This window comes from Elaeis guineensis, chromosome 13 (assembly GCF_000442705.2).
Source record: "Elaeis guineensis isolate ETL-2024a chromosome 13, EG11, whole genome shotgun sequence".
In the NCBI taxonomy this organism is placed as follows: domain Eukaryota; kingdom Viridiplantae; phylum Streptophyta; class Magnoliopsida; order Arecales; family Arecaceae; genus Elaeis; species Elaeis guineensis.
The window spans coordinates 69,395,301-69,410,056 of NC_026005.2; the positions used below are offsets into that span (position 1 = coordinate 69,395,301).

At 38.4% G+C, this 14,756-nt stretch overlaps 1 protein-coding gene across 3 annotated transcripts; it reads right to left on the minus strand.

Annotated features, from left to right (window-relative positions):
* Window positions 1–8,161: 8,161 nt before the first annotated feature.
* On the minus strand, window positions 8,162–13,417 carry LOC105056136 (protein FAR1-RELATED SEQUENCE 5). Of its 3 annotated transcripts, XR_012136241.1 has the most exons (8): window positions 12,976–13,416; window positions 9,802–11,991; window positions 9,588–9,703; window positions 9,415–9,486; window positions 9,242–9,331; window positions 8,892–9,158; window positions 8,749–8,777; window positions 8,162–8,589 (listed from the first exon to the last, which is right to left on the minus strand). XR_012136241.1 is itself a non-coding variant. In XM_019854616.3 (6 exons), exons 1-6 carry the CDS (start codon window positions 13,265–13,267, stop codon window positions 9,033–9,035), a joined length of 2,886 nt encoding a protein of 961 aa, XP_019710175.2. In that variant the 5' UTR covers window positions 13,268–13,416; the 3' UTR covers window positions 8,875–9,032. The 3 variants fall into 3 exon arrangements, 2 of the variants coding, with proteins under 2 accessions (XP_019710175.2, XP_073103571.1); XM_019854616.3 differs by lacking the exons at window positions 8,162–8,589; window positions 8,749–8,777 and having other exon boundaries at window positions 8,875–9,158; XM_073247470.1 differs by lacking the exons at window positions 8,162–8,589; window positions 8,749–8,777; window positions 9,415–9,486 and having other exon boundaries at window positions 8,875–9,158; window positions 12,976–13,417.
* Window positions 13,418–14,756: the final 1,339 nt, after the last annotated feature.

The following is a 14,756-nucleotide window of genomic DNA, read 5'->3' on the forward strand; positions in this document are numbered from 1 at the left end:
GAGTCCGGACGAGACTTACCAGCGGTCGATGCTGAGGACGGAGCCCGGCTCCCGTAGGAGTCCGAGCGGAGCTGTCCTGTAGTCGATGTCGGCGGCGGAGCCCGGCTCCCGTAGGAGTCCGGACGGAGCTGTCCTGTTCGTAGTCGATTCCGCTGAGGATTTCGGCTGTGGGTATTTTATACCCAACAATAGGTATTTAGGGCTTGTCAGTTTATTTGTTATCTCTTGCAACTTCATGATGTAGGTCCTAACGCCACTCACCCTATCATATCTCATGGTGGACAGGACTTACATAAGTTCACCAATTCAAACCTCTACAGATTCTAGGAATTTCTGTCCTATATTGTTAAGGAAACTTTTGGCATTGGTTTCACTCGGCATAACATCTTGAAGCTCTTAGGTATGGATTTATTTTTCTTTTTTTTATAATCACAGTGCTATGCCTGTTTACCTTTTTCCCATCTTTTATAATGGATCAGTTGCTTAGCTGAGCTATCCTCTGTAGGCTTAGTGGTCTCATCCTCAAGTGAGGCAATATCCAAACTAACTAATCACAGACTAGTTCTACATCTCTTATCAATCTCTTTAAATTATTTTGATGAATGTTTCAATAGTAGAAATCTGATTATTCACTACAATATTGCTAGCATCAGAAACTCTAGGATTGGCTCTTCAAGAATATGGGCATGAATGATAATTCACACGAATATGCCAAGAAATAAAGTTTTGGCAATGTTGTCAGAGGTCCAAAATGTATCATCATATAAACATCTTTGGGCAGAACATATTGGACACATCCCAATTCCTCTAAACAAGTCAATGGTAAGAATGAAACCCCCAAAAAGCCTATCTACTTTGGGAAGACAGGCACCTTTGGATTAACCAATTAAACAAAATCTCCTTACTAATGACTCACACTACCCTTTTGACTAGGTAATTGTATGGTCTGTTTAGTTGATGTTGAGATTTGACATCTCGAGATTCAGTCTACACTGAGCCCACAACGAGGTCCAAGACGACGAACGGAGTCCAATAAGCCCAAGAACAATTCAAACAAAGTTCGGACGGCGAAAATACACGTAAAAGAAGCTCGGAGCAGGTGGCATGGTGTACGAGGCGGCGGAAGCCGACGGCGTGCCGGTCGGGCCCGACGGACGTCGCACGCACACAAGTGCGTGCGGCCCAATGCATGGGCAGGCCCAGTGCAGGCACCTGTGCGGGCTAGCCCACCACACGTACGGGCGCCCAAGCCCAGCACCCTGCGTAGTCCATCGTGGACCACAGGGTGCTAGGCGGTCCATAGAGGCCGCATAGATCGATCACACGGTCCATGCACGATCCACGGATGTTTTTACATAATCTGATGGTTCAGATCATATGCAATCATGATCGGATGGCTGAAACTCAATCTTAACATGATCAGTGTGATCAGAGGCTGTATTGTGCGATCGGACGGCTCTGATGCGAGCTGGTCATGATCAGACGGTCACGGATGGTTCTAAAGTTGATTGAGACTCAATAGTCCTACTGTAATAGTATTTTTGAGATTCTGAAGTCTATATAGCTCTGATTGACGATCCGTTTGTTGCGTTGGATAGTTGGTGACGTCTTGGAGGTACAGAAAGATTCAAGAGAGGTTTCAGAGAACTTTTATAAAAATTTTGGGACTTCTTATTGAGAGACTCTTATACAAAGATTGAGTGGTGAGTTCTTCTTATATTGGTTGTATTTTATTCTCTCATAGTGAAGCTTGCACGCCCCGTGGAGATAGGCTTGAGGCCAATCCACATATTTGTATTATGTTTCTTGTTTTGTTTCTTCTTTTCTGCTGCACTGTGTGGTACCGGATCTTGCACAACAATTGGTATCAGAGTAAAGTAGTACCAGAGCATAAGTTGCGATGGTGGTGATCGAGATAAAAGATGGAGAAGATAAGTACAATCAAGGTGGAGATCAATAGATTTGATGGAAAGAGCAATTTCTCCTTATGGCAGGTGAGGGTGAAAGAAGTGCTCATCCAATAAGGATTGATCGATGCTCTATTGTGTGAGGAGAAACTGACTATCATGGAGGTACAGAATTGGAGGCGGCTCCAGATGCAGGCAGTGAGTATGATCCGCTTGTACCTAACGAATGAGGTGGCGATCCATGTGCTTGGCGAGATTTTTCTGATGATGCTGTGGTCAAAGCTCGAGAAGTTATACATGGCAAAGTCTCTCACCAACACTCTCTTCCTCTGGAGGTAGTCCTACCAGCTATGGATGACTGAGAAACAGAGCATGCAGGAGCATCTCAACCACTTTCAAAAGATCCTCACCGACCTCCTTAACGTTGGTGAGAAAGTTGAGGAGAAGATCAGGATGCTGGTCTTGCTAGCATCGCTTCCCCATTCGTATGAGTCCTTGGTGACTGCTCTTCTAGTAGAGAAGAGCACCATCAAGATGAATGAGGTCATCGCGGTGATTCTCTAGAATGAAGTTCTCATGAGGGAGAATCCAACTTCGAGCTCAGGTGGCGGCAGCTCAGTTTTGATGGTTTCTGAAGGAGCAGAAGATGGCAGACGAAGCGACAGAAGATCACGACGAAGGCGGTCCAAGTCCAGGATGAGAGACTTGAACAAGATCAGATGTTATCAATGTGACAAGTTGGGGCCAGAGATTGCCCTCAACTTAGGGATCGGACAAAGGCTACTGCAGCGACGGCTAGTAGCGAATCAGAGGATGATCTCCTAGAGATATCTGATAAGATATCTACTTCTTTCCAACAGTGAATTTTAGATTCTGCATGTACCTATCATATATGTTACAGAGATGAGCAGTTTGACTCCTTGAAGAGTAGTGAGGGCACTGTTTATCTGCCGGATGGATCGAGCTGTGCGATCAAAGGCATCGAGATAGTTAGTTTGAGGACACATGATGGTGTAGTAAGGAGATTGAGAGAGGTCCGATGCATATTCGATTTCAGACAGAATCTTATCTCACTAAGCAGACTGGATTCGAGAGGCTACAGGACAGTAGCTGATGGAGGAATTCTGAAGGTATTGCGCGACGATAGGATTATTCTAGAGGAGAAGAAGAGGACGAGAGGACATTACTACCTGGTAGAGAGCCAAATGCGAGATAGAGCTTTAAGAGCCAGGAGGAGCTCAAAGCGAGGTGGAGCTCCAATGAAGGTGGATCGAGTACTAGACGGGAGACTCGAGAGGATGAGAGGTGATGTCACAAAGTGAAGTTCCTATTGCCATAGGAGACTTCCCCGAGCAGGTCTTTGGTCAGAGTGGACACAGTCTATGATGAAGGTGGGATCGAGCAGCTTGGCTCGACTTCCACATTTGCCCATCCATGAGACAGCAGGTAAGCCCCAGAGCGTGAAGGTGAGACGGATCACAGGCTCTCAGAGACAGGTAGAGGTCGAATATCGAGTCGAGATAGAAATTGTTGAGATTTGACACCTCAAGATTCAGTCCATATTGAGCCCGCAGCGAGGTCTAGGATGACGAACGAAGTTCAAAGAGCCTAAGAAAAGCCCAAATAGAGTCCAGACGGTGAAGATACGTGCAAAAGAAGCTTGGAGCAGGTGGCACGGTGCATGAGGCGACGAAGGCCGGTGGCGGGCCAACAGAGGCCAGTGACGGTGCGGTCGGGCCCGGTGGATGCACGAGCGTGCACAGCCGAGCACATAGGTTGGCCCAATGCGGGCTGGCCCAACGCATGCGCGAGCGCTCAGGCCCAGCACCCTGCACGGTCCACGTGGACCGTAGGGTGTTGGGCGGTCTACCATGCCACGTGGATCGATCACGCGGTCCACACATGGTCCATGGGTGTTTTTGCATGATTTGACAGTCCAAATCGCATGCAATCATGATCGGACGGCTGGAATCAATCTGGATATGATCAGGCATGATCAGAGGTTATAGTGTGCAATCGGATGGCTCTGGTGCGAGTCGGTCATGATCGAAAGGCTACATATGGTTTTAGAATTGATTGGGACTCAGTATTCCTATTGTAACAGTATTTTTAAGATTTTAGAATCTATATAGCTCCAATTGACGAGCCGTTTATTACATTGGATAGCTGGTGACATCTTGGAAGTGCAAAAAGACTTCAATAGAGGTTTCAGAGAGCTTTTATGAGGATTTTGAGATTTTTTATTGAGAGACTCTTATATAATGGTTGAGTGGTGAGTTTCTCATGTATTGATTGTATTTTATTCTTTCATAGTGAAGCTTGCACGCCTCGTGAAGGTAGATTTGAGGTCGATCCACGTATTTATATTGTGTTTCTTATTTTATTTTTTCTTTCTTCTTGCTGCACCGTATGGTACCGGATCCTGCATAACAGTTGGGATATATCAGATTATAGAATAATTTGATAATTTTTTAAAATTATTTATTTGAAAAAAATGATTGAAGAAAAAAAATAATTTTTACTATATTTGATTGATGAAAAAATTACTTCAAAAAATGATACTGAAAAAAGATTACTATATTTGGTTGGAGTAAATTTGTATGAGAATATGATCAAATTTATAAATATATTAAGATAGTATTATCATCTTCAATTAGTTTTATATAATAGCTATAATCACATGTCTCTTTACATAATGTCATCTCCATATTAATTTATTTACAAAAATTCTTTAATAATAAATTTGAAAAGATATCATAATAAATTCAATGATTATATATATAATTTTATTAAAAATATTTTTATCAAATATAGATTACTATCACTCAAAAATTTATCAAATATCAATCTCATATGGTATTTATTTTATTTTTTTTTTCAAAAAACAATCATGAAGCCCATCATTTTTTTATCATTTCTTTCTTTAAGTTTTTATATTAAATATGATAATCTGATATGAAATTTTTTTTATATATCAGATTATCTCTAACTAAATGGATCATAAATTTTTAAAATTCTTATAGAAAAAAATCACATGAATTCCTATAAATGAACCATCTTGATGACACCACCTACATAGACCGGGAGTCTTCAGTGGAACCACAATAGAACTTTATGCCCACAAGTATATTATGATCCACTCATATATTATTCAATTAAATATTTTCAAAATTTTTCACATATAATCATTCTATCAATAATCACAATCAAAAAAGGAGTAGTGATAAGATTCAATAGCATGATCATAACCAAGCAAATCAATGCACAATTTCAACCTATTTAATTTATTAATTTTATAAAATTATTTTAAGATCCATAAGCGTGCATCATTTAATGCAGCCGTGTCTATAGGTTGCTTCTCTTCAAAAATGATCTTGAAGCCCTAGAAAATTCTAGGGCCGGCTCTTTATCTCCCTCTCGTACTTTGTACAGTCACTCAATGGCAACACGGCTCTCTGACTTCCGTTGACACGTTTGAATCAGAGTTGGACTAGGATCGGAGAAGCAACACAGTCCAAATAAGGTAATGATCAAGTTGTTAGGTCCTTTCATCAAGGTACTCGAATAACCAATGGCTAGGCCGTACATCTTCATGTCACATTCTTATATATTACAAAATTGAAAACGCCGAGTTGGACCATGGCCCAATACCTCATGGATAACTTGAAAAAAATTTTATGCACCGCTAGAAATCCAACATAAAATACACCATCTTATGTTATTGATCTATATAATCATCATATTTTAATATATATTTAATATTTATAATTTTATTTTTTTATTTAAAATTTTAAATAATAAAAATATCTCTACTCTTTAAAAAAAATAATGATATCTTATATCTATATTATGATATTCTGCACGTAGAAAATCAAAATTTGACACAAGATATCATAATATGCTATAAAATATCATAATTTTTTTAAAAAATAGTAGTATTTTCGTCATTCAAAATTTTTAAATAAAATAAAAAATTACGGATATTAAATACATGTTGGAAAGTGGTTGACAAAAATATCCCTCACATTTTATGACATCCTAGGTCATACTGTATATAGGAAAGTCATAATTTAACACAAGATGTCATAATATACCAAGATATCGTAATTTTTTAGACCATATTATGATATCTTATGTGCAGGATGTCATAATTTTTTGGACCATATTATGATATCCTGTGTACATGCAAGAAATTATAATTTGACATAGAATATCATAATATATCAAGAATGTCATAATTTTTTTCAAAAAAAAATATTTTTATTATTTCAAATTTTTAATAAAAAAATAAAAATATAAATATTAAATATATATTAAAAAATAATATATACGATAGATCAATTGAGCAAAGCAGTGCATTTCTCGTTGGATTTTCTACAATTGCCGGCGGTGCACAAAGAATTTCCCTTGATCACACTTTTGTTTGGGCTTGCGGTCGGAGGAGGCGCGGGATGACGGGGGCAGTTCTACCATGCCTATGGGATCAAGAGGGCCAGAGCAGAGCCCAAAGCTTGTTACGTCCGCCCGGAACTTTGTAAGCGAGGCAAACCCAAAATGTAATAGGGACCAGGATTTGGCTGGTTGATGGAGCGGTTAGATTGGTTGCACCATTTACTGCCTATGATTTTTCTTTTCATTTTTTTTCTCTCTTTTTTCTTTTTTAAGGCATCATACATCTTGGTGGTACGTATCAGTTGGTGCCCTTATAATGTTTCAATGTGCACTTGTTCTTTAACACAAATGAAAAATTTTCCCATCATGTTTCCAGATTGAACAGATGCAGCCACTTTCCTGTAATTTGCAAGGTCTAAGGAAATAAACAAGAATTTATCTTTCTTTCTTACATTTTATTTTTTATAAATTTCTGGAGGAAAACATTCATTCTATAGAGGAGTTTGTCGAAATAGACATACTTTCAGAAGCCCGGTAATGCAGCTCACCTGCTTGGGAAAATAAAGAGAGACATAAGGGGAGATTATGATGGAAGATAGAAATTGAGAACTGTGGGAAGCTGGAAAATCCGCTTTTTTGGTTCTCAGAAGCAGAGGTAATCCTTACTTCTAATCTCATCGATTCTAGCACGTATTTTAGTTCCAAAATGCAAGATGACAGCATGCTTAGGCACTTGATGGTCTTACCTAAGTGACATCTCTTGCACAAGATATCCACAGCACAACACTAAAGTATTTGAAATGGAGCCAAAGATCATTTGGTCATGCTCATGCCTACCATTACAAATCGAGTTGGAACATCCCTCTAGCAAAACGAAAACCGAAGGGGATAACTTCTTCTTCTTTGATTTTTCTCTCTTTCTTCTCAAATCTCTTTGTTCTTCTTAAGTTTCATGTAGATCCACCACAGCTTTTCTATCTCTCTTTCTTCTCAAATCTCTTTGTTCTTCTTAAGTTTCATGTAGATCCACCACAGCAAGTGATCCACATCCACACATGCCCATAATGACATTGATAGGAAAATCTTTTTGAAGAAAACATCAATTAAGAAACTCAATTTGCATCACGAGTGAAACATGAAGAGAGAAGTTATTTGCTAAGGGTTGGTGTTGTATTTGCTGAGGTTTAGTATTCTTTTCTAAGAAGTCGAAAAATAACAGGAAACACACAAACAAGAAAATTAAAAGTATGAGAAGGACAGGTGTTCTTCCAAATAAATGAAATATAAATGGAAATAGAATGTCCCAGCGTTACTTGATTTCCAGAATTTATCAAATGATTTTATTCCCATGTCTTCAAGGGCTAGGTAGAGATGCCACCTGCTAAGTTGGTATAAAGCAACTCGTCTCTTTTCAACTAGACTTCGACACCTTTTTTTTTTTCTTTTTTTTTTTTAACAGAACTAGTCTTTCCCCCACTCCATAAATAATCATTATTTTTCAGAATTAAGGGAAAATTAGAATTATCAACAGAGGTAAGGAAGAAATCTATGTCAGAAATCATGTGCTGCAGCAACAACACATTTCATAAAATCAGGATGGTAGGACTCAATCATAAGATACAGCAAATTAATTTAGATACAGCCTAGGTCATTGGGAAAAATGAACTTTACTAAATTTTAAGCCTAGAATGCAAATATAATTACAGCTGGAGTCCCATGATGGGTGGGACTCAGATAAAAGTCTACATATACTGGATTCAGGCATATCTTAAACTCAAATCTTTTGTTCTATGCATCATGGTGATCAACCCTGGCAATATAGTTTTAGTTCACAATTAAATCTTCCGTCTTACCAAGTTGCATTGATCCTCCAAAGCCTTCTTAAACTCAGTAATTATAATAATGGAGCCATCAACAAGATCATACATGCTACCATACATAAATATGTTCCTATTTTGACTCAGATTTTTCGCACACAATGCAGGAGGTTCATGTACCAATTCCTGCTAGGGCATCCAGATCGAGCTGAGAATCCTAGCCCTCATGAAATCATGTTGGTGGTGGCCAACCCAAATCCATACCCCAAAATTTTAAGTTTCTTCTGCTTCCTGTTCTCTAACCCGCCTTTCTAGGTTCAACTAAAAGGCAGGTTATTCTCATTCCCATTCTCCCTTCCCCACCACTTAAATAAACAGAGAAATGACCCCCACAATCCTTGACTGGTCTCCACCCAGCTCTGCCAAGAAAAAGACACCAAAAAACCATGGTTTCTCCTCCTTCCCCTGCTTTCCTGCCAATATTTACAAGAATTGGTATTAATTTGGATCTCTTGAGGCCTGTAACTAGGAAGGAATCCATGTTATGTAAGAAGTGGTACAAGCCACCAAAGACAGTGAGAAGCAGTGCATATAAAAAAGGAATCCATGTTATGTAAGAAATGTGAATGTACCTTGGGAAATCCTTAGAATTTCTCCAAACCTGAAGCATAAAATATGGTTATTCAGCAATCAAAAATAAACCATAGAAGTCTGGACAAGGCAAACAGAACAATTGCGGACATATCTATCACCAAATATGCAGGAAGAAAAGTACCATCCAGAGAAAATCATTTTTGCTGGAGTGCGCTACATACAGTTGATAAAAATTACATGTCAAAAATTACACATGATAAGCACCTACTCATAATTCCACATGATTAGAAACTACTCAAAATCAACTACATGTATTCAGTTCTTATGCTTCTCTTGATGATGTCCCTCTCTGGTGCTCAGTATCTGTCTCCTCCCGTGATGCAGCAGACTTTCCAACAGGTGGCTGGCTCGTTTCAGATCTATGCTTCCGTGCATGGCTTGACATATCCTGCAAATTAATTTGTTTAAAGTGACAAGTATTTTTTTTCAACAAAATCAAGGGAGAAAAGGCATAATGACAGGGCCTCCTACCTGGTTCGGATTATTTGCAAAATTAACACCTTGTACCACACTTGTAAATGGAATATTTGACCCATGCATGCCCCAAGTAACTTTAGAACTCTGATAAAGTGAATAAATAATCAGTTTTGGATGCATGCATAGCTTTCATATTATTTCAATGGCATTCTAAGTAAAATTATTACCTGTGAAGGCATTGGTAAAGTATAACTATGCATGTAAAAATTACTTGTGGACCCTAAATTTGTAGGCTGCACCTATACATATGGCAAATTTTTGCAGAAAAATAAGTGAAATTCATTTTTGGGCACCAGAAAAAACATTAAAAACTGGAATTCTTGATTTCCAAGAAGCTTACTTGATAAAAGTTTGAAGATGCAAATGGGTTTGCAAATGGAAAATGGCTGGGCGGGGCAGGGAATAAGCAGCGAAGGCGTTGGCTGCCATCTTTGGTAGTATTTTCCATAGCTTTTCCTACATAAAAAAATACAATTTTGCCATCAGCTCAAATTAGTCATAATTACAAACTTTTACTACATTGAAAAAAATGATACACCAAAAAAGATACTTACTCTTCTCCCTTCTTGATGAACCTTTCTTCTGCTTTTCAGAATGCTCATTAAGCCTCTTTGTGGATCTCCCTTCAGTTCTCACGCTAGTAGGGTCTAACATAGGGTATTCATCATCATCGTCATCATCATCATCAACCATTTCAGCCTCCTTATCATTATCATTTGCTTGATTATCTTTGACTGTTGAATGGGCATCCACACTTAACTTAGCAAAGAATTTTTCCAGTTCTGCATTGGCAAGATCAAAAGTATCCCATAGAATTTTCCTAGCTCCCTCATATCCTTGGCTTTTCATGACAAGGTTATAAGCATATCGCATTGCTTGATTATGATATGTTAACTCAGCCTCAGTGCACTTCTTTTTTGATGACCCCTCTTCATCGAAACTATACACTCTTTTTTTTGCATCTTTTGTCCACCTTTTCAAAATATACCTTTCCGGGATTCTTTGCACATTCTTAATATTAAATGCTTTTAGTGCATGTGAGCAAAGTAGACCCATAGTCTCGAATTTTCTACAACTGCAACTGACCTCCATTGTAGATGTGTCAAGGGTGACTGTCCAGACTTTTGAACCCCTTCCTTGCATTGTCAACTCAAATTTGTATAAAGTATCACCAAGTGAAATTTCTTGGGATGATGATGTTGCGCCACACCCATCAAGATACTCTTTCTCAAATAATTTGTAAATCTTGTGTGTAAACATTTTGGAAGCATGCTTCAGTATTTCACTATGCTTAATAATACGAGTAGGAGCACCCTGATTACAACGAAAGTCCTCCTCTGATTCATTTTTTCGCCAACCATTAACCAATTTCTCAAATGCAACTACAAATTTTATAAGAGAAGTTGACTTGTCGGCTATTCCATGCAAAACATTGTTTGTCGACTCACTCCTTTGAGAGGATTTAATCCCACCATCGAAAGTGTCTTTGTTAAGAGCTGTACACCACTTCTGACGGATCTTGTACAAATTATTAAGCCATTCGTGGTCTTGAACATTGTACTTAGAAATCATCTTGCCCCATGTTTCTTCAAACTCTTCTTCAGAATCACACCCTTGTAAACATTTGTTAAACAATTTATGAAAATTCTGATCAAAATTGAGATTACCCAAATAAGAGGGAGCATTCTTATAAATGTGCCACAAGCATAGACGATGTCGTGTATTGGGAAATACCTCCGTAATTGCATTTGTGATGGCTTGATTTTGATCAGTAAAAATAGTTTTAGGAGGTTGATCGCCCATTGATTTCAAGAAAGACTTAAAAAGCCATATAAAGGATGATGCTGTCTCATCTAACAGAAATGCACATCCAAATATCACGTTCTGCCAATGATGATTAACTCCAATAAAAGGTACACAGATACGATTATATCTGTTTGTGCGATAAGTAGTGTTAAACACAACAACATCACCAAAACAATCATAATCAACTCTCGATCTACCATCCCTCCAAAAAAAATTGCAAGCCCGACCCTCTTGATCAAGTTGCATATCCCAATAAAACATGCCTTCCTGATTAGCTCTACGCTTGAAATGGCTTACTAAACTTTGAAGATCTCCTGCTAAATTTTCAGCACCACCACCTTCTTCAACCATATAGGAATATGCATTGATTGTTCGAATTCCAGCATTCACCATTGGATCTAGTACACTACCTTTTGCACCTGTAGACCGCATAGATCTCAACAAATGCCTTTCTTCGGGCTTGGCCAAGTCATGATTATGCTCATCGACCAACTTTGTCACCTTCCATTGCCCATCCTCATCAACTGTAAAGCGGATCATTGCTTTGCAACCAGTTCTTGTATCTAGCTTGTTATAACTTGACTCATTAGGATATTCATCATTCTTAAACCCTTCTTTTGAGCAATAATAGTCCTTTGAGCGAACATTTTTGGTCCCCAACCAGTAATACTGCTTTCCTCTTCGCACACTAAAACCCATGCGATGCCCATAGTCACAACACAAGATATAGGCCTCCTCCTCACTATGTACAACCGTCCCCAATAATTCTTTAGTCACATCATCACATCTGGGATCATTAGAAGACTCCCCATGTTTGCCTACTCCTCTGCCATCAGAGCTAGCATATATAGCTTCCCCTTCTCCATCATTGTCCAGACAAATAGCTTCCCTATGACTGCCCCAACAAATTCTGCCACCATACTCAGAACTGTCCATAACTGCAATAACAAAGGTAAAAAGCATGAACAAGATCATATAAAACAAGTTTCCTTGAGTCACCAAAATAGAATTATGAACCTCAGCTGTGGAATAAATTTCATGCTACTTGTTTTGGCCAACAATATTTAAGGCCCGAGTATCTATTCTGAATTTCTCTTGTGGCTAAAACAGACAGAAAGTTATTTCATTTGGTATATTAAAGACATACCTGGACTTCACACACAATATTCGTTGGATATCAAATGCCAGCCCACAGAGCTTACGGGATGGGGAAAAAATGATGGACATGTTGCTGGGGGAGGCAATGGACCAGCCCAGGCTGCCATAAATCATCTTTTAATTGAGTTTCATTTCTCCCCCCACCCTCCAACCAAAAAAAAAAAAAAAAAACGTTTTGGGAGGGAAACTATAATTTCCTGATCTTTGAATATTTACTCATCAACTGAGCTTTAAGGAGAGATTTTACCGAATAAGATGGAACAGGCACTCAGAAACATATCACATCCACATATGGCTTAATGCAGACTAGCACATCATCTAGGGATTGAACCAATGATTGGCAGATGTGGTTGTTCCTTGTTTGTTTTATTGCCTTCTCTATTGTCCTATTTTTCTTCTCACCCCTTTCCTGAATTTTTGTTTTTCTTTCTTCTTCTGCTTCTTCTCTTGTAATTTTCTTACCTTCCTCAATAAATTTGTTAGGTAATACACTCCTTTAACCCTCAAAGGATCAGTTAGACTCGCAATTAAGGACTATTACTCCATCTAAACCACCAATCATGGGCTGGGGCTTAAACAAGAGACATGAACCAATTAATAAGGATATCAATAGGCTGGTCTTATTAGTTTTATCCTACAGGGAAATTTAACGCCCCATCCCCTTGTTTAACCACCACTAGCCGGATGCATGCAAAATTTTCGACAGGTTTTGCTCAAACCAAGAAAAAAAATCGGAAGATGCGAGAAGAGTAATGAAGTGTTACCTAAAGGAGAGATGGGGCAACTCGAATGGAGGAAGCGATCGAGAGATGAGAAGAAAGCGTCCGGAAGCGAGAGAAGATCTCCCCGGAGGCGTGCCCTAACCGGAGCAATTCGTCGAACGCTTGGTGGGTTTCTTCCGAGCGCCCTCGTCCGCTGTCGTCTCCACCTCCTGGCCGGTAGCGGCTGGCGGCGTCGAGATCGGGCGAGATCCGGTCGAGATCTCCCCGGAGGGGGGTGGGGGCCGGGAAGGGGGCTTGGGAGAGGAGCGGGGTTGGGGGAGGGGGAGAGGGGCATGGGTTATTAGATGGACCAGGTCTAGTGGACCAGTCCAAGTACCGGGGCACGTGTACGGTGGACAATACGATGAGTTCTCACTCCTGTTTGGATCTGGTCCACTAGACCTGAACTGGTCCATCTAATAATTTCGGGAGAGACGAATAAAATCGAGCAGCAGCGCTAATATTTAAGAAGGGCGTGCTTGTCCCCAACCTGACTATCTTATTGGCCTCCGCCTGTTGCACGTCAGCAACACATCAAGCTTGTGCATGAAAATGTTGATCATTCCACTTTAGAGTTCATTATGATGCAACTTATGGGTAACTTGAGAATTGAATTTTTATATATATATATAATACTCATTTCCATGAAGATGTCTTGAAAGGTATCGAATTCAGTATTTAAAATATATAAATTACTTTTTTTTTTTAATGTGGATGATGTTATTATTTGGCCAAGAGGCTCTTTTCTTTATCCTAAGGCAATTAGCCTTGTGCTGGAAATTTATCAAGATGTTGCCAATTGCAAGGTTAGGAGTGTTGTCTTGGTGCTAAATTGATGTGGCTCTAGTTTCACTTCTCATCAAGTACCAACAAAATATACTAGCAATTGAACATCCTTAAATTAACCAAACCAGCATTAAAAATTGAAAATATTCATATAATAATTTTAATTATATATTTTTTTTAAATATTTGAGATATATTAGACTTCCATTGAAGAAAGAATTCTACAATTACTTGACTTTTGAAAATAATAAAAAAAATAGATGAGATTTATTGCATTAATGGGATAATCATGACTGAATTATTTTCATGTTTCATAGAATTTAGATTTTAATAGAAGCAGTCTCAAATCTAAAATCTTTTGTAAGCACTTACATTTGCAAGTGCATTATAAAGTCAAGTGCAAATATCTAAATTTGTTCTAACTTGTAAATAATTATTTTTTTTATTCTTTCTATCATCAAGTTATAGAATAGATTTTCATTTCAGGAGTTTAGAGATTAAAGGGTATATATTAGACCTTGTAATTAATCAAGACTATTTCGAGCCAACTTTAAAAACCTCAAATGTAAACCAAACTTAAATTTTCTATGGGTTTATCTTTCAATTCATATTTGACCCATTTGTTCAAGGACTAGGAAAAAATTGAGACAAGCTTGAGTTAAGTGCAAGGTCTGCAGCTTAGAGCGAGAACTCCACTGTTGGCCATGTTTCTACGAGTACATGTGGATTTGATTGATATAAAAATCAAATTAAACTGATATCATTGGGTAAAATAGGTTTGCATTTTAAAGAGAATTAAGTTGGTTCTAATTCCAACCTTAAAATTGAGTCGAATAGGCTGAACCAACCTTATCTAATCCATATGATATTCTATACCATTTATAGATAGTAAATTTTCACTAATATATATGATATACTTATATGGTACACAGTTATGCAATAGTATATTTAATTACTCTCTTTTCTCCTATCTTTACTGTATAACTTTGTCAGTGCTCT